The 20371-nt window shown below is 45.9% G+C and overlaps 1 protein-coding gene across 1 annotated transcript; it reads left to right on the top strand.

Annotated features, from left to right (window-relative positions):
* Nucleotides 1-1632: 1632 nt before the first annotated feature.
* Nucleotides 1633-9454, top strand: SLC46A2 (solute carrier family 46 member 2). Its single transcript, XM_009649637.2, has 4 exons — nucleotides 1633-2909; nucleotides 5135-5218; nucleotides 6882-7038; nucleotides 8547-9454. The coding sequence occupies exons 1-4, from the start codon at nucleotides 1841-1843 to the stop codon at nucleotides 8602-8604; spliced, it is 1368 nt and encodes a 455-aa protein (XP_009647932.1). The 5' UTR covers nucleotides 1633-1840; the 3' UTR covers nucleotides 8605-9454.
* The last annotated feature ends 10917 nt before the right edge of the window (nucleotides 9455-20371 follow it).

The following is a 20371-nucleotide window of genomic DNA, read 5'->3' as shown; positions in this document are numbered from 1 at the left end:
GTGACAATTCCTCTGGCTGCATTTGTTGCTTAAACTGGTCACAAGCTCATGCTTTGGGGTTTTCAGTAAGGCTGTCTGGAATTTTCATCCTCTGGAAATATTCCAGGGCTTGGAGAAAAACATTTGTCCCACTTCTGAGTAAAAACTAAGGAAACTAGACTCCTTTTGCAGAAAACCTGGAAAAGAAAAAAGCCAACCATTGGAACAACCCAAATTATATTTTACAGCTGACTAGGAGTCTTTTGGCCTGACAAAAAAACAAGTTCTCTAGTGAAACTGAAATTGCTTAGCAGCAAATTATTTTAGCAGACAATTCCCGACTCCTTTCTCTGTTAGTTTCTGGGACTTTTTTTCCTTGAATAGCAACATAAACCAAAAATTGTTGCACAATCAAACTAAGAGTGAAAAAATGAAACTTGAGCCTTGAGTACACAGGCATTGAGCAAATGTCTCCTGAATCAATAGAGAGTGCGACAGATGGAGGTTTTAACATTGTTCTTGCCAATTAATCATTAATTTATTTTTTAAAGCAATCATCATAAATCTTCCTAGAACAGACTGTTATTTTGCCGGTTATGATTCATTAAACCAGTGCAGAATGAGATCATTATCATTTAAGTTAGCATTTTTGAGGCTGCCAAATATCCTCCAAGTATTTCCTGCAGCTGGGATTGCAAGCATCTTCCTTGGAGCCGGCAGCCTGCTTGCACCATATCCTGCTCTGGGAGCCCTCTGTGCCTCTGGTCAGCCCCACTTCGTGGCCACAGGGACCCCGGGCTGCTTGGAAAGGGTCGCTTCACTTGGCACCCTCGAGAAGCAGCCAAATGGGAGGCTGACTTCAAGCAGCAAAGCCACGTGTGGCATCAGTGCCTGCAGAGCAGTACAGGCGCCGCCCCCGGGGAGCTGGGGCTGGAAAACGCTGCCCTGGAGGTGGGCTCTCACCCACCCCGGCCTCCAGTTCAGCTGGCTGATTGCTGGGGAGCAGCAGTTGCCAATGCCTTCGGATAAATTGGGACTTCTCTCCTCCTCTTGGAAAAGCCCACGTTGTAAAGCCACAGGATGCAGCAGGCAAAGTGGCAGCCATGGGAGGCAGGATACTGAAACCAGGCTTTTCCCCTTTTGTTTTCTTTTTAGTGTAATTTCCTGACTGCATTATTGAAACAACAATGACATAAGGGGCACAGTACAGCAACAGGGCAGATGGGAGCAGGTAAGAGCAAAAGAGCCAACAACATATTTGTGTAGAAGAAAGGTAAAAGAGCTGGCGGTAAGGGGAATTCACAAATTACCTGACAAAAAAGCACACGGCCATCCCCTGCCCCCCACAGCCACCCTGAGAGTCCTTTGACACAACGAAGGATGCCAAAAGGGGAAAAAAAAAATCCAAAACACAACAAACCAAACAAAAAACAAACCACCCCCCAAACTGCAGCAGTTACTTGATAGGGGCATTTTCACTTCTTAAACTGAGAGAGAGAAATTCCCCTAGGTCATCTGACCTCTGTTGAAACTCCACCAGGAAGAGAGGCAGCGGCAGTCAGCGAGCGCAGGGCGTTCTCCAGCTGTACAAAAGCCACTCGTGCGTGAGCTGGAGATCAGAGCAGCGCAGGGATGTGTGTGCATGCACATACGTAGCAAGGCGAGGTGCAAATATCCTCCCAGCCAGATCGTCTCTTGCACAACTCTCTGACTCTGTGCAGCCCAGCAGACCTTTTGTTTCTGCCTCCACTGCTCCTCTCCAAGCATTCCTCCAGAGCAGAGCTTCTGAAGATCCGCTTCCTCCCGTGCATCTCCCTGAAAATAGCTCTCCCCCCGCCAAGAAGAGGCAGTTGCTGGCAGCATGGTGGGGATGACGGCAATGAGGATGTGGATTGAGCCGGTGGTCGCTGGTTCCCAAGTGGCCAGCGCCTTCTACGACACGGCACTGCTGCTGGTGGTGAAGAACTACTACAACCAGACCAATGCCACCGCTCCCTCCCACGCACTGGAAGATGCTCAGCAGAAGGCTGTCTCTAATTTTTACATCATCTACAACCTAGTCCTGGGCCTGAGCCCACTGGTGTCAGCCTATGGCTTGTCCAAGCTGGGGGACAGGATGCATCGGAAGATCCCCATCTGCTTCCCTCTTCTTGGCTACTTGGGCTCCAAAACTCTCCTGCTCCTCCTGATCCTTTTGGGCTGGCCAATTGAGGTGATGTATGGGGCTGCTGCCTTCAACGGGCTGACAGGTGGTTTCACCACGCTCTGGGCAGGCATCATGGCTCTGGGATCCCTGGGCTCCTCTGAAAGCAGGAGGTCTCTGCGGCTTATCGTTATCGAGCTGGTGTATGGCCTCGCTGGCTTTCTGGGAAGCATGGCATCTGGCTACCTCTTTGTTGGATTCAGTGACCGCTATCGAGAGGGCACTGTGCTGGTGAGCTGCAGCATCGCTTGCTATGCTTTCTGCCTCCTCTACAGCATTTTTGTCCTGACAGTCCCCAAGCCAGCAGCTTCCTGCCCAGCCAAAGCCAAGAGCACAGAGGAGGTGGGCAGCCAGCTACCAGCCCACAAAGAAGCAGCAGCAGGAGGGAATTCCCAACCTTCAGAGAGCAGCAGCTCCACTCCAGTATCCCCCTCAAAGCTCATCATCATCATGCTGTTTGTGGCAGCAATCCTCTATGACCTTGCTGTGGTTGGTGCAATGAACGTACTGCCGCTCTTCTTGCTCAGGGAGCCTTTAAGTTGGAACGCCGTGGAAATCGGCCATGGCAATGCTGCTGGGTACGTAATCTTCATCACCAGCTTCCTAGGGGTATTTGTGTTCTCCAGATACTTGAGGGACATTACCATGATCATGATTGGAGTGGCATCCTTCAGTGCTGGCATCCTCATCATGGCTTTCGTGCGGTGGACGTTCCTGTTCTACATCGGTGAGTCAACCAGACGCTCACGTGAGCAAGTGCACCCTTAGAAAGAGGCTGGGGTGTTTTGGCATCAAGAGAAGGTCTTTTGCTCTGCTTTGCTGCAAGTTTCAAAGCAGGGAGCTCAGCAAACCATCACACGAGCAATTCCCAAAAGGGCTTCATTACCATCCCCCTCTCCCCACATCTCACTTTGTACCCTTTACACTCAGAACCCTACAATAACCAGAGGAGGCATATGCTCCTGCCAAGGCTTAGTTTGAGGCCAGTTGACTTGTCAGTTGGTCATAGCCCAGATCTGAGCAGGGGAACAATGCTGACGTGGCGGGGGAGTGGGAATTGTTGTTGGCTACCTATGCTAGTCAGACCACACCGTTGCATTAATGAGAAGCACTGGCTTCTGGTGAGGTAAGGCTAAAGGCTACAACAGAAACAAACTGGCAAATGTTCCCTATTAAGTGAACATCTTAAGATGTGATTTATTTTTTTTAAATTAAGGCATTTATGGCTGATGGGGAACTTAATAGTGAAACACTGGAGCTGCTTTAGCAACTAGAATATTATGAGAATGTAGCGTATAAGTCTTACACTAGGTACAAATGACCAAGAGGCAGGTAAGAATAGATGGGGCAGCATCCCATGATGGAAAGGCCAGGTTATGGTTAGGAGGTAGCCTCTGCAGAACACAGGGAAAAAACCCAAGAACAGCATCCGTGTGTGGCAGTGAGACAGATGATTCATATCTGACAGAGTATCGTGTGTTGCATGGCTTTGAGGTTTTGCTTCAGAAAGTGAGAAAAGAAATCTAAGAGAAATGGCCTGAAGTGATTTTTCTGTCTGTCCCTGCAGGGAATGAGAAATTGAAAATCAAACAAAGTTACTCTAAAGGGAAAGATGGTAGGACATTATATTTGTGTACTAAGCCATACACCAAGTGAAATTTTTGAGATGTTTCCTTTGTTTAGGCAATCAGGCTGGGAAACAAAATATAGAAATTAAAATTTAAAAATGCTTGTTTACTATTAAGTCCATCACGAATGCATGCTGCTACGCAGTGTGCAGGATGCTTGTTCCCCACTTTGCAGAGCGCCTTGGTACCACTGGGCACGGCCAACACATTCGCTGAGGTTGGTTCTGCTAATGGTAAAGGAGCAGCCACTGCTCAAGCGTTCACACACCAATCGGGGTGCGCACACACACCGCTCAGGGTGCACACACACACTGCCCGAGGCTTTACCTGCTAGGACCGGCGTCCCTTCGCAGCTGGCAGCTCACTCTCGGGCACTTCCTCTCCCCTCCGGCTCAACCCTAGGTTCCCCTGAAGCAGTCTCTGACACACAACATCCGCCAGTTGAATTTGTTGAGGAGTACAGCGCTAAACAACAGCTCAAGCTGAGTGGATCTGGAGAGGGACCCCAAACAAATAAATCCCTGGGCAACTATACCCTTACAATTTAAGTTCCCCTCATGCAACAGTTGGGTCCAACAGCAATATTTGGGGTCTGAGGTCTTCTTGTTCCCCATTGGACCCTTCCTTTGTCTCATGGCAGGATGTTTCTTTTCTTATCTTAATGGATGCAGCTTCTGCTGGTGGTTGTGGCTGCCTTATCTTCCAGGTTTGCACCGCTTTCAGGGGCCTCCCTTCATGCAGCTAAGGAAAAGTTCAGGACACGGGCAGACTATCTGGGTGAAAGTTCACAGCTGGCGGCTTTAGCAAGCCTTGCTACTGATACTATGGACTGGATTCTGTTTGAGCTAGAAGGTGACTTCTACAACACTAACAGGAAGATAATCCCAGCTCCCTAAACATTTCTGCAATAGAGAAAGCCTAAAATGCCATGAGGAAACAGCTATAGTGTTATAAAAGTACCGTTCCTGTCAAGGCTGTGTAGCATGGGGTGCTCGCTCTACTCAAATCATCGGCCTCACTGTCTCAAAGGACCATATTCCATCTATGCTGGGATTTCAGGCTGAAACCAAGGGACCACAGCTGGTTTGGGCAAAGTACTTGTGCTAGTGGGAGCAATAGGTGTCTTATCCACCATCGCCTGGATGAAGTAAAGACCTACACCGCTACCAAAGATTTGTGCTTCTTCCGGGTACTCAAGGGACAAGAAAAAGTGAAGCAAGGGCCCTGCCCAAGCCAGAAGCACATAGTCTTCAAAGGCAGTAGTTGTTGTGTTGGGAGATAAGGAGCAGGGACTGATGATAACTACATATTCCTTGCATTGCAGCACGGGCAGTGATGCTCTTTGCCCTCATCCCCTTGCCAACCATCAGGTCCATGTTATCCAAGCATGTCGAAGGATCATCCTATGGTAAGTACTTTGGTTACCTTACTGGTCAAAAAGCCCTCAAATCCCTCCCTTCAGCCTAAGGTATGAAGAGAAAAGTAAGTTACTGCTGCAATCTGTGCTTTGCGTAATAAAACCAGAACAGTTGGTAGCACAAATGGGAAGGGAGGAGCAGGGAAACTTGCAGGACAAGATTGTCACATCCAGACTTCTCATCCTCGGTTGTGTCATCATTTATCCACAAAATTTTCAGCACATGCTTCCAGAGATTACTATCAGTGTGCAGCTCAAAGGCAGGGAAAATATCTGAGGTGCTGCCCAAAAACACAGTCCTCCAGGGAAAACCAAGAGAAGCAAGACGTTGGGTTGAAGCACTGTGATAGTCACACCATTTGTATTTGGCTTCTTTTACTTCCAGTTTTGGGAAGGATGGACTTCTTGCATCTTTTTTCAGTTATGCTTTCTAAATATGTCTCCAAGTGTCACCTGGCAATTTGTTCCTGTTGGACCATGATTTAACTAACAAAGGATATCCTTAGCATAAAAATTGGCCCTTTTTGGTAAACAGGAGCAGAAATTCTTCTCTATTAAAAATGTATTAGAAAATAGTAAAATATGTGTATTTTACAGCACCGTATTGAAGGCTACCATTTCTACCCCAATGAGCTGGATTTCAACACAACAGGCAGGACTGGCCATGCATTCAAATAGCACCTTGGGCCCATGGCTGCTCGTGCCTCCTCCAAACATGTTCCCACAGCCATCCTTTGCATGCTTTTCCCTTCTGCCATATGAACACGTCACTGCTCTGTCATCAGTTCATCCCTACTGCTTGTGCTCGTCATCGCGCTCCATAGCAAACTCACCTACCTGCCACAAATAGTGCTGCTCACGCCCCACGTTAATTATTATTATAAATCATAATGCTGTTTTGAACCCCCATCATGAGCCACACAGGCCGCACCTGGTTACGGCAGCAGAACAGCTCTCGAGGAGGACCGTGCAGCAGAGCAGCCCTTGCCTCCCGATAGCACTGTTGTCTCCTCAGATGGTGGCCACTGGTGCTGTGGGGCTGGAGAAGGCTAACAGGGCAGCCAGCTTAGCGCACAGCCCTGACCTCGCATCCTGGCAGGGCTGGGTTACTTCCCCTTCCCCCCTTTACCATGGCAGGAAGAGCAGGGTGCACTTCAGCAAAAAAAACTCTTTCAGCTACAATCCAGTTTCTGCCCTTCCTCCATCCTAGACATCATACAAATCACACACATCTCCCCATTTCAGGTGTTGTTATAATTTTAGCCCAGTAGACCACTCTTCTGGCCTAGGGAGGAAGCAGACCCTGGCTAAAATGTCTCCTGTCCTGAAGATGTTAGCCCAAACTACTTTTCTACCTCCTAGGGAAAGGAGCACTTACTGCCCACTTTATTGCTGCTCTTCTGAGCAGCTACCTCTACATCTGGACTGTTTAAGCAAGCAGTTTTCTAGCTGGATCTTTTGTCATGTGCCTAAAAGAAGGAAAAGTCATTTAATTCTGGTTCAGAACAGCAGCAGGTACAAGCTCATGCCATCTGGTGCTGGTGAAGCAATGACCACATTGCCCTTCCATGTGGTAGTGATCCTGGATTAAGCAGGGAGGTATCAGAACTGGTTTTTTTATTCCCTTCTAACAACCTGCGCTCTTGTTTTACAGGTAAGGTGTTTGTCCTGCTGCAGTTGTCTTTAGTCACCACAGGAGTAGTGACATCTACAGCCTACAACAAGATCTATCAAAACACACTGAACTGGTACAGCAGCTTCTGTTTCATTTTGTCTTTTCTAGTTGGCTGCCTGAGTTTCCTCCCTTTAAGGTAAGGAATAGGAAGTGGTTTGTCCAAAACAACATTCTGTATTTTCTCCATGCTTCCTGATTATAGTCTGAAGTGTATAACACAGATAGGAAAAATAAAAACTCTGTTGAATTTAAAAAGAAAAAAAAATGGGAAGAAGAAAAACAAAAATCTTTCAGAAATGAGTTGACGAATATCAAGGAGGTTCAAAGAATGAAACATGGAAGTGATCTAGCCAATGTTTTTAATCTTCTTTTTGTTTAATGTAACATGAATTGCTGTAGGAGGAATATTTGGCAGACTTTAAGAGCTGATAATCCCAGGGGACAAAGCCTTCGCACAAATGTAGTGCTTGATATTGCGAAAATAGTAGTAAGTAGAATGAGGGAATAACCCTACACAGAGTAAAACATTTTTTTAAAAATCCATTACAGGTTACTTACTTGTTGTAATAGAAAGAATAATCTGAGTCTCCCCCAGGTGTTCCTTTCAAAGAGAAGCCATTACTAGTGAAGGAAATTATTACTTTTCTGATCCAGTGAATTTGCCCAAATGTAAAGCTACAGAGCAACTGAGAGGTACAATTTCAATAACAAGTTTTAAGCACAAAACCAGCTTAATTTGAAGAGAAAAAGCTGAAACAGCATCTCCATCTACCACTCTTCCAGAATTTTTGAAGGATCTCTCCAAATGTCACGTTGCCTGTCATTCCCTCCCTGAGACCCTCCAGCTCCTTGCATTGCTAGAAACAGCAAGAGTCTTCCAGTGTGAAGTGCAAGTTAACTGCGATAATCTCAGTATTTAATCCATGCACAACAATATTTTCATTCAGATATAAGGCAGGTACTGGATAGGTTAATGTCCTACCCCAGGCCAAATTTTTGCCAAGCTTTGCTGTGATTTTTTAAGAAAATAATAGCAGAAAGTCTAGAAGTACTATGTATACTGACTTCAGTGCTATCACTGCTATCACTTAGATTGGAAGAAAAGAAAAAGCATCACTAAGGAAAGCTCCTAGACCATCAGCTCTGCCTCGTCCAGAGCAGCAAAGGCTTTCTGGGCTTGTGAACACATTTGAAACCTGGTGTCAGCAGAACTGTGAGTGTGAGGAAGGCTACTTCACACTCATCGTTCCCCTGGCTCTGCTTTCGTCCTCATATTTTCCAGACACAACAGTGACTCGTTTCTTGTGCACAACCCTGCTGTTGAACAGCAAGTCACAACAAGCTACTCAACTGCTTTTTAATACACGCTCTAAATAGAAGTTAGCACTATTATCAGAACAAACACGGGTTATTAGGACTTAAAAGTCTGAAAGATGCCAAATGTTGCCCATGCCATTGCTTGTACACAAAAGTAACTGACAGAGAGGCTGGCAGATCCTCAAGAGGAAGCGCATGAGCACTTAGCCAGCTCCAGACACGCTAGTAAAGTTTAAGCTAAAGAATTGATGGGGGAAAAGCAAACTGTAGTTTGAGAAGGTAGTTTGCTAGCTCTTTTGTAACCTGCATTTTTATTGCTCTTTACAGCATCGTGGCCATCAAACAGCGTTCAACCACTGGCTCCCTTCAGATCCTGACTGAGTGACAGAGGCTGTACCAGCTAAAGCATCCTTTGGTCTTTATCAATTCTCTGAGCTACCAAAGCGGAAGGTTTGCCAAGCATTACTCCCCACAGTTATCCACATTACAGGAAGCATCTCATTTGTGTTTCTATTTCACAGCATGCCATGGCCTCTCAGCCACTGTGCTCACCCAGGATGAAGAAGTTTGCCTTGTTATTTCTGCAGTACATCATCGTACAGAGTACATGCATTGGCTATTGCACACCAGCAGTCTTCACAGCATCCCGCTTTCCTGCTAGGCTGATTAGCAATAGCGCAGAGGGACAAGAACACTGCAGAAATGAAAACGGGACCCCTAGGCACATCATTCAATGTGGAAGGAGAAAGCAGAGGATCAGTTTTCCATTACTTCCTTCTTCTCTGTTCATTCAGAAACAGGCTGTGTGCATGCAGTCGTCAGCAGGACACACCTGCTCTCCAAGTGGTACAGAAGATGTGTCAGCCCAGATGATCAATGTTATGAAGAAGACCACTAAATACAGGTGTACCACCGTAAAAAAAACCAAAAAATCAACAACGTAAGATTAAGACACTTTTAATAATCCCTACAATAAACCACTCCTGAACAGATGTTCATGCCCCTGACTTCTGGGATATTGTCTCAATGTCCCCAGGCAGTGTTTTAACAGAGGTCATGGGAGGACACCTATGACTCAAAAGCCGATACCAGCATTTCACGCCACCAGGATGTACTACTCCTGTAACAGGTTAAGAACAGGAAAGTGCAGCACACTGCTCCTACAGGATTTATGGAGGTGTAGGGACACTGATGCCAGGTAATAGTCACCTTGTTACCCCAGCTTTGCGTGGGGTTGAAACCTCAACCGAAAGGAACCTCATACAATACGGCAACTAGCATGAGATGCTGTCAGCTAAATCCAAACATGATTCAAAAGACTGGCATGCTGCAGAGGGATCAGGGCTTAAATTATGTGTCTACCTACATGCTAATTGAATTAACAAGGATTAAGTGGCTTCCAAGCTCCTGGACTAAGTAAAGGCAAGTTGAAAGCCCGTCAGTAACTGGAATAACCTGGACGCAAATCAGGCAGCTTCAGTTTGAGCCACAGATGCAGCAAGCAGAAGTTGATTACTCACTATGCAACCCCTTATTCTGAGGAAGTTGCTGCCACCCCTGTTCCCACCACAGACCCATTCTTGCAATCTTTCCTCAGCTCCAGGCTTCACTTTCAAGTAATACCAGATGTACTACAGCAAGAGACAGATTACTTTTAATTAAATCAGCAGTGGAACAAGATTTTAAGGGAAGGGTATTGTCCTGGTGTCAGCTAAGTTTATTCCTAGTAGCTGGCATAGTGCTGTGTTTTCAATTTAGTACTGGAAGAATGTTGATAAGGCACGGATGGTTTAGTTGTTGCTGAGCAGGGCTTACACCAGTCAAGGACTTTTCAGCTTCCCCTCCTCTGCCAGGGGCACAAGGAGCTGGGAGGGGGCACAGCCAGGACAGCTGACCCCAACTGGCCATATGACATCATGCCAGTATGTAAACTGGGGGGAGTTGGCCAGAGGGCAGCGACCGCTGCTCAGGACAGGCTGGGCATTGTCAGCAGGTGGTGAGCAATTGCATTGTGCATCACTTGTTTCATATATTCTTTTATTATTATTATCGTAATCATAATTTTCTCTTCCTCTGCTGTCCTATTGAACTGTCTTTATCTCAACCCATGGGTTTTACCTTTTTTTCCCTATTCTCTCTCCCATCCCACCACAGGGCAGGGGGCAGGGGGGAGGCTGAGCAAGTGGCTGTGTGGTGCTTAGTTGCCTTACTGGGGTTAAACCACAACAGTCCTTTTTGGTGCCCCGTGTGGGGCATGAAGGGTTGAGATAACAGCAGATCTGACCAGAGCATGTTAAAACAAATTTGTGATAAGCATTCATTATGTTAGTTTAGTAGTTGCTGGTGACAGTGTTGATTCATTTGCTCTCAAAGTTGTTGTGATTGTTCTCAGAGTCGTGTTATGTAACACCTCACTTGCCGTATATACTGTTTATTAGTATTCATGTGCTGTTTGTCACCTCCGGGAGGTGGATTAAGGTTATTGCTTTGCTGTACTGTGTAACACTGGTTTATGGTATAATAAAATTATTAGTCATGAGATCAGTCAGGTATTTGTACTCAGCATTGCCATCACCTCTGTACTTTGGGAGCCATCTATCAGAAATTATTAATGATTACACTTTTTACTTTTTCTCCTCAGAGAGCCAGTCCCTGGGGGAGACACCTTCCTCCATTTTCTCCTCCAGGCTAATTAAAATAGCTCTTGAATCTTGAATATCCTTGGGATGTTCAGATTAGCATGTTCCTGTTGCTGTGTCTCCTGAATGTGTGTCAGGTCTTGCTTAGGGTTGAACGACTATTTAAGAATACTGCATCTGCTCCAACCCCAGTGAAAGGCACTGCAGCTGAACCAGAGAACCAACCCCTGTCAGTATCAGTCACCCCCATACACAAGCAGAAATCTTGGAAGTGAAAGTGACCTCGTTTAATAAGGGGTGAAGAAGCTTCTCCTAAGAGGGAGAAGGAGGAAGAAGCATACTGCCCTGCCAGCGAGGAGGCAGATTACTCTAAAGCAGGGCTATCACAAAACAGGGGGAGGAAGAATAATTCCCTGCTTAGCCCTGAAGAAGAACTCTGCAGGAGGCTTCCTCCTCTTCCTTGGAGGAAGAACTCATAAACAAGACAGTAGCCACCTGATCTCTATGCCTGACTGAGCTGCAAGATATGCAAAAGGATTTCAGCCATCATCCACACAAGCACATTGTCACCCTGCTGCTCCGATCCTGGGATAATGGGGCCAATAGCCTGGATTTGGAGGGTAGGGAAGCCAAGCAGCTGGGATCCCTTTCTAGGGAAGGGGGCATTGACAAAGTTATTGGAAAAGGGGCACTAACCCTCAGCCTCTGGAGACAACTCCTGTCAGGCATGAAGGAAAGATATCCCTTCAGGGAAGATATTATCTGTCACCCAGACAAGTGGGCCACCATGGAGAGAGGTATCCAGTACCTGAGGGAATTAGCCATGCTGGAGGTGAATTATGATGACCCGGACAACAAGCAGTTATCCAAAGATCCAGATGAAGTCAAGTGCATGTGACACATGTGGCAGAAATTTGTATGGAGCGCACGATCATCATATGTCAACTCATTGGCGGTAATGACCTGGAAAGATGGAGAGGGACAAATGGTGCATGAATTGGCTGGCCAATTCCAGCAATGTGAAGAAAGTCCCTCTTCCTCCCTATGGGCCCGTGTCTCGGCTGTGGAGAAACTCTGCAAAAAAACTGTCCTGGGGGTTCCAACAACTCAAAGAGGACAGGATCTACTCCCCACCTGTACGGACCAGTATCTTAGCCATTAGGATTAAGTGTTCCTCTGCTCAAGAGAGAGGATACAGTGAGTATACACTATGGGCTACCCTTTGTTTTTACCTACGTGACCATGGAGAGGACACGAGAAAGTGGGATGGAAAATCTACCTCGACCCTAGAAGCACAAGTACATGAGTTGCACGGAAAAACAATCACAAAAGTGGGTTCTTCCAGGAAACTTGCTGCTCCAGTTTCCAGTGAGCAGTTCCCCAGACAGAGTAGAAGGGCTGATCTTACTCGTGATCTTAATAAAGGGACTCCTGACTCATATCTACAAGAAGTGACTAACAAATACTATGACCAGGACTAGAGGGGCCCTGCCTCCAGCCAGGTGGAGGAAAGGGACAACCAGGTTTACCAGACTCTGTGGATCTGATGGCCTGGCACATCAGACTCACAGGAGTATAAAGCTCTAGTGGACACCGGTGCACAGTGTACCCTAATGCCATCAAGCTATATAGGGGCAGAATCCATCTGCATTTCTGGAGTGACAGGGGGATCCCAACAGCTGACTGTAGTGGAGCCCGAAGTGAGCCTAACCGGGAATGAGTGGCAAAAGCACCCCATTGTGACTGGCCCAGATGCTCCATGTATCCTTGGCATAGGCTATCTCAGGAGGGGGTATTTCAAGGACCCAAAAGGGTACCAGTGGGCTTTTGGTATAGCTGCCTTGGAGATGGTGGAAATTAAACAGCTGTCTACCTTGCCTGGTCTGTCCAAGGACCCTTCTGTCCTAGGGTCGCTGAGGGTCGAAGAACAACAGGTACCAATTGCCACCACAACTGCGCACCGTTGGCAATATCGCACCAGCTGAGACTCCCTGATCCCCATCCATAAGCTGATTCATTGACTGGAGAGCCAAGGAGTGATCAGCAAGACTCGCTCACACTTTAACAGTCCCATATGGCTGGTGCAAAAGCCTCATGGAGAGTGGAGACTGACAGTAGACTATCGTGGCCTGAATGAAGTCACGCCACCACTGAGTGCTGCCGTGCTGGATGTGCTAGAACTTCAATACGAACCAGAGTCAAAGACAGCCACAATTGACATCACTGATGTGTTTTTCTCAATCCCTTTGGCAGCAGAGTGCAGGCCACAGTTTGTTCTCACTTGGAGGGGCACCCAGTACACCTGGAATCGACTGCCCCAGGAGTGGAAACACAGCCCTACCCTTTGCCATGGACTGATCCCAACTGCGCTGGAACAGGATGAGGCTCCAGAACATCTGAAATATATTGATGACATCATCGTTTGGGACAACACAGCAGAAGTTTTTGAGAAAGGGAAGAAGGCCGTTTTTTCCATAAAACAAAGTAAGGTCAAGGGACCTGCACAGCAGATCCAGCTTTTAGGAATAAAATGGCAAGATGGACCTTGTCAGATCCCAATGGATGCGATCAACAAAATTAACAGCTATGTCTCCACCAACCAGCAGAAAGGAAACACAAGCTTTCTTAGGCATTGTGGATTTTTGGAGAATGCGTATTCCAAATTACAGCCAGATTGTAAGCCCTCTTGATCAAGTGACCTGGAAGAAGAATGATTTCAAATGGGGCCCTAAGCAATGTCAAGCCTTTGGACAAAATAAACAGGAGACAGCGCATGTAGTAGCCCTTGGGCCAGTCCAGGCAGGGCAAGATATGAAAAATGTGGTCTACACTGCAGCTTGGGAGAATGGGCCTACCTGGAGCCTCTGGCAGTGGCAGAAAGCACCAGGGAGGATTTGAGGTCAGCCCCTAGGATTTTGGAGTCAGGGATACAGGGGATCCAAGGCCCACTGTAGTCCAGCTGAAAAAGAGATATTGGCAGCATATGAAGGGGTTCAAGCTGCTTCAGAAGTGATTGGTACTGAAGCACAGCTCCTCCTGGCACCCCGACTGATGGTGCTGGGCTGGATGTTTAAAGGGAGGGTCCCCTGTACACATCATGCAACTGATGCTACGTGGAGTAAGAGGGTTGCACTGATTACACAACAGGCTCAAACAGGAAACCCCAGTCACCCAGGAATCTTGGAAATGATCATGGACTGGCCAGAAGGCAAAGATTTCGGAATATTGACAGAGGAGGAGGTGGGTTGTGCTGAAGGGGCCCCACTGTACAATAAACTGCCACAAAAGGAGAAGCAATGAATGTCCTGTTCACTGATGGGTCCTGCCATCTTGTGGGAAAGCATCAGAGGTGAAAGGCTACTGTATGGAGTCCTACATGACAAGTCAGAAATAGCTAAAGGAGAAGAGGAATTGAGTCAGTTTGCAGAGGTGAAAGCCATCCAGCTGGCTTCAGATATCTCTGTACTGACTCATGGATGGTGGCAGATGCTAAGTGGGGGTGGTTGCAGCAATGGAAGGACAGCAACTAACAGCACAGAGGTAAACCCATCTGGGTTGCAACATTATGGCAAGATGCTGCTGCCCCAGTGGAGAACCTGGTTGTAAAAGTACATCATGTAGATGCTCACGTACCCAAGAGTCAGGCCACTGAAGAACATCAGGTGGATCAGGACTGGCAACATAAGGGTGAATTATTTCTAGCTCAGTGGGCCCATGACATTTCAGGCCATCATGGAAGAGATGCAACATATAGATGGGCTCATGATCATGGGGTGGATTTAATCATGGACACTATTGCACAGATGACCCATGAATGTGAAAGCAGGCCAAATCAAGCAGGCCAAGCAGTTAAAGCCTCTTTGGTATGGAGGACAAAGGCTGAAACATAAATATGGGGAGGCCTGGCAGATTGATTATATCACAATCCCACAAACCCGCCAAGGCAAGTGCCATGTGCTCACCGTGGTGGAAGCAACCATCAGATGGCTGGAAACATATCCTGTGCCCTATGCCACTGCCCTGAACACTATCCTAGGCCTTGAAAAACAAGTCCTATGGCAACATGGCACTCCAGAAAGAATTGAGTCAGACAACGGTACTCATTTCCAAAACAACCTCACAGACACCTGAGCCAAAAAGCATGGCATTGAGTGGGTCTATCACATCCCCTATCATGCACCACCCTCTGGGAATGGACAATGGACTGTTAAAGACTGCACTGAGAGCAATGGGTGGCGGGACATTCAAACACTGGGATACACATTTAGCAAAGGTCACTTGGTTAGTCAACACTAGGGGATCTATCAATCAAGTTGGCCCTGCCCAATCAAAACTTTTACATAGTGTAAGAAGGGGAGTAAGTCCCTGTAGCGCACATAAAAAATATGCTGGGGAAGACAGTCTGGGTTACTCCTGCCTCAGGCAAAGGCAAAGGCATTCGTGGGATTGCTTTTGCTGAAGGACCTGGGTGCACTTGGTGGGTGATGTGGAAAGATGGGGAAGTCTGATGTGTACCTCGATGGGATTTGATTTTGGGTGAGAATAGCCCATCATTTGAATTGTATGATGTTAATTGCTATAGAACACTGTCATCACTACTATGGTTGCTATATGCTTTATCAATGGTATTACAGTAAGAGTCACCCAGATTAACGAAGAATGAACTTTGATAGAACTGAACAAGAGCATCAGTGATGGAACCAGAACTAGCTTCAGCACGCAACACTCCAACACCACACACCACCTCTCCTGCCCTGAAGGACTGCTATGACAGATGGAGCCCAAAGTCATGGACTAAATGAACCCAACAGACAGTTTAGAGGGATGGTCCATAGACTAAGGGAATTATATCTGTGTGTATATATCAAAAGATGGGGAATGTGGTTGCGATTAATTGGAATGCATTGGAAAGGGTAGGACCTGGGCATGACATAGATGGTATAGAATAAGGGGTGGATACTGTCCTGGTTTTGGCTGGGATAGAGTTAATTTTCTTACTAGTGGCTGGCATAGTGCTGTGTTTTGGATTTAGTACCAGAAGAATGTTGGTAACACCCTGATGGCTTAGTTGTTGCTGAGCAGTGTTTACACTGGTCAAGGATTTTCAGCTTCCCCTGCTCTGCTAGGTGCACAAGAAGCTGGGAGGGGGCACAGCCAGGACAGCTGAGCCCAGCTGATCAAAGGGGTATTCCAGACCATATGGTGTCGTGCTCAGTATATAAAGCTGGGGGGAGCTGGCAGTGACTGCTGCTCAAGGACAGGCTGGGCATCAGTGGGTGGTGAGCAATTGCATTGTGCATCACTTGTTTTGGGTGTTTTTTTTTTTTTCTTCCTTTGCTGTCCTATTAAACTGCCTTTATCTCAACCTACAGGTTTTACTTTTTTTTTCCCCAATTCTCTCCGCCATCCCACTGCAGCCAGGGGTAGTGAGCGAGTGGCTGTGTGGTGCTTAGCTGCTGACTGGTGTTAAACCACGATAGGTATTTCTGCCATAGCGAGCTGCCCAGCAAAGTAAGTGCACACATCATTCAATGGTGAAGGCTGCAAAAAATGCAATGTTATATTCTAGGTAAAGGAGTCATCTTTTAATACATTTATTGGTCCATTCCATTAAATTAATTGAGGTAAACAAACGGTGCATTTTAAAAAAATGTACACACTAATAGAGAATTACAAACAGTTTTACCTCAAAGTGTTTTTCTCCATCAATACTAGTTCCATAGTAAACAATGCACAAAGTATATTTATACAGAGATATATGAAAGGGTATAGAAACATGCCAGCACCAGAAGGCAAGACAACATTTCATAGCCTGCAAGTCTGAACAAGAGCACAGTTGCCAGATTTGGTCGAGTGCAGGAAACAAAAGCCTCATTCCCATTTCTACATCATTTACTAGCTCATTCACAGACACAAGTCTTTTCACAGCTTTTATTTTAGTTTTTAATGATATGAATGGTGACTCTAGTTCCAGTGACTGGGTTTACAGAGGTTGAAGGCGGTAGAGTCTGGGCAATGAGCCAGCACCATTTTGGTCCCCAGTACTGACACCATCAACGAGTAGGGGGATGAGATCCACCTCCGCTCACAGCCAGCTTGCCTTCGCCGGCATGGCCCAACTCTCCAAACCTTATGGAGGGACAGAGGGATGCAGGCACAGAGGAACGAGAACACGGATGGTGCTGCTTTATTTTCATGTACTAAAGACAAAAGCCCTTTGGCTGTTTCCTATTGTAAGACTGTCCCTCGGCAATCTGTCTCCCTGTGCAGTGGGAATGTGGCATTGGCCCCAGTCCTGCTGCTTGACATGAAGGTATGGATATATATCCCAGCAGCAGATTTACGGAAATGGTTTCGCTTCAAAGCATAGAGTGCCAAGGCCTTCAAAGTAGTCTAGAACAGTGACTAGCCTTTAACATTTTAGCATGCCACTTACATAAGGGTGATCTACTTATGCCTTTTTAGAAAGTGCATTATTTTCTGCACAAGTACTGTGCCTTGGCCATGCAACCTTAAGGCTAGCCCAGTTCATTACTGAGTACTTGTACAAGTCAGATACCCTGGCAAGACTTCAAAGTGCTAAGCATAGAATTAAGCATTGCCATTTTACTCTGTAAAATTGGTTAAACAGCACTCCCAAAAAGTTTAAAATGCAACATTCACACTGCCAGAAGGCAAGTTTATTCCTATGATCCCCAGTTTTACTTTACAAAAAAAGAAAGAAAAAAAAAAAAAAATCTGGCAAGTAGTAGCAAGTTCCCTACCTTAAAAAAAGACCCCATTTTCCCTGTTTATTGGTTGTTGTAGTAAAAGTTAATATACCAAGGGAAAGACTGTTCTACCTTCAGAATAAGAAGGCTGAACATCTAATGAGCTAGTTTAGTCTATGCAATTTTGCTCAGTGGTTATCAGCACCAGGATTTTAAACAGTCTGCAAGATTAATCATACTCGGTTAAATTGTGCAAGTTTTAACAAAAGCATGGCTCCTGTTAAAACACTGAACAGTCCCTGGTGGGCTGGAAGGGAATTCTTTTGCACCTTGGCATCTGCAGGACCAACACGTGAAGCAACATGCATCTTGAACAGGCTATTCAGAGCCACGGCTGCAAGGCTACCTCAGGGTACCTCTCCAGGACCGTCTCTGCCACTTCTGCTTTGCAGATGTTTCTTCCTACCACTTCTCCTATTACTCTATCCTTAGCACAAGTGTCAGTGTGACAAAAATCCAAGCAGACTTCAGTGAAGAATCCATAGTTTATTCTTTGATACAACTCACACGAGAAGGGTTTGTGTCTTTAGGGCTACACGTATTACCTTTTCATTTTTCAATGGATACCTGAAAAAGCCGTGATGTTTCAACATCTATGTTTATTGCAAGAGTCAGAACCTGGTAAGGATACATATGAACAATGCACACTTCATTACCAAGCGTGAAAACAAGATCTCAGTGCTTGCTTTGTTGTGCTGGTGCCAGTTAAGAGAAGAAACAAACATCCTAGAAATTACAAAGAAGTAACCAGGACAGCAGTGAATTATGCATCCTCTGAGAGGGAACTTGGTCTGGGCTGTTGTGTGACCCATACATAGGCCTATAGAAAGGGTGCAAATACTTTTGACATCATTTTAGTGCATGTGCAGCGGGTGACCTGAAGTGACTGAACACTCAAGAAGTTACTCAAAGATGAAGCTCCTGCACTAGTGCTTCCCTTTACCAATACCTTTCACTTTCCATGCTTAAGGTCCAGGCCATCCAAAGGAGACTCCTATCCTGTAAGAGTTTCACTAACAGTTCACTAACAGCAGTTACTAACAGCAGTTAAATAAGTGTCTTATCTACAAGTGTCACTTTACAACTTACAGGAATTTCCTGATATTTTGTAGTTCTCCTCACACTCAGGAACCTCCCCACACCTCACAGCCTCTCCCACAATTACCTAGAGCATAGGAGCTGAGAGACCCTCCGCTACACAACCTTCTTACACTGCAGCAATTCTTGCAGAGGGCTCCTCTTTTGAATTTTAAGTTTTGCTTTCCTTGTAGGGGCTTAAAAGGTTTTGGTTTTCCAGATCGTGTAAGAAATCCTATTGATGGCCACAGCCCAAGGTGCATGTTCCAACCTCTCCTCCAAATCAACCTGCAGAGGTGCCACAGAGCCACATACGCCAACAGAGAAGTGCAAAGCATGCTGGCCTTTCAGCTTAGACAGAAAGGGACTTATCTGAAATCAAAACACGCTTCGGTTGAGGACTAGTTTAAAAACTATGCTGCAGAATCAGTGGCATCAGATTAAGGAAAATATAAGCTGATATTCAACAGCTCCAGCCTCAACAGTTGCATGTTGATTTGAACTTCACCTGGTAGTCCCCACTGTCCATTATGCTTCTCATTAACAGCTGTGATGTCAACTGCTAAATTCCCCAGAACCAACTACCCACTTCAATTTGACATAAAACTACGAGGGAACAGGACCTCAGTGTTGTAAGGCATCAGACAAAACCTACTCACCTGTAGGAAAACCACCATCATCCTTTCTACTCATCTTGCACTCTTTTTTGATAAGGTGAAGGGAAGACTGTGCAAATATTAGTTCAAATTACATTTCGCTTGACTCCCAGTGATGTTGCAGAGTCTGCTGCAAAATTCCACTTCCCACACAGGAACCACCTCAAAAAAGCATCTTGATCTCTGTTTGTGGGAAATAGGGAAGACTGTAACCCTGAAGGTCAGACTGTCAAATGTTATGCAATTGCATATTTTGGAGGGGAAGGACTGAGGAAAACACTTGGTTACTGCTGCAAGATGATCCCCTTAAGCACTTCCCATGTACAACAAGAGTAGTTTGTCCTTCCAGACCTAATAGCAACTTAAAGCAGAGTTCTCATTTGTACCAAGTAAGTGTATATTGTTAAACTGGGGGCTTAAACCAAGAAGCATAGTTTGTTTGGTACCACAGAGCTGTCAATGGAGGCAGAGTCAAAAGAAAAGACCTCATAAACTAGACTTTTGCATCCAGAGGGCATCATTTCATTAGCCTGACAGGTACCACATTGCTACAGTAACTGTAATGCCACCAAGTTGAGTGGGGCGACTTCAGGTATACTTGGTGTTTATGAAGGGAAACAGTCCAAAACAGACTGGTACCTGGTAGGCCATCACAGGAGAACACAGAAGTTGCACATACTCAGTTAGTGCTCAGATTCTTCACAAGATCTGTTGCCAGAGATCAAGTAATCACTCACTTTTAGCAGTAATTGCTCAGAGTTATTTATTCCCCCAAAGCCCAGTATTACACTGGTATTAGCCCCAAACCCTCTCACTTTGGACGGTTAAAAAAGATTTATCTGCATGCTGTTAAACCAAGACTATGGGACCCTGGGAATCGTGGCAGCATTCCTAAGGCCATTAACACCAAGTAGGCATTTACTTGAGGTTGGACTGGAAGAGAAAGGGGGAAAAAAAGGGTCTTGCAGAAGCAGATACACTTCTAAAGACCAATAAAAACTACTAAGAAA

The sequence above is a fragment of the Egretta garzetta genome, unplaced genomic scaffold (assembly GCF_000687185.1).
Source record: "Egretta garzetta isolate BGI_Z169 unplaced genomic scaffold, ASM68718v1 scaffold532, whole genome shotgun sequence".
Lineage (NCBI taxonomy): Eukaryota > Metazoa > Chordata > Aves > Pelecaniformes > Ardeidae > Egretta > Egretta garzetta.
Note: the sequence above shows the minus strand (reverse complement) of the source record. Positions and strands in the feature narration are given on the sequence as shown.

What these genes read in the sequence shown, in the direction of transcription:
- SLC46A2 (XM_009649637.2), top strand. Translation starts at nt 1,841, where the DNA reads ATGGTGGGGATGACGGCAATGAGGATGTGGATTGAGCCGGTGGTCGCT. An exon ending in GACGTTCCTGTTCTACATCG is followed by an intron (nt 2,910 to 5,134) that starts GTGAGTCAACCA and finishes CTTGCATTGCAG; the next exon opens with CACGGGCAGTGATGCTCTTT. An exon ending in TGTCGAAGGATCATCCTATG is followed by an intron (nt 5,219 to 6,881) that starts GTAAGTACTTTG and finishes CTTGTTTTACAG; the next exon opens with GTAAGGTGTTTGTCCTGCTG.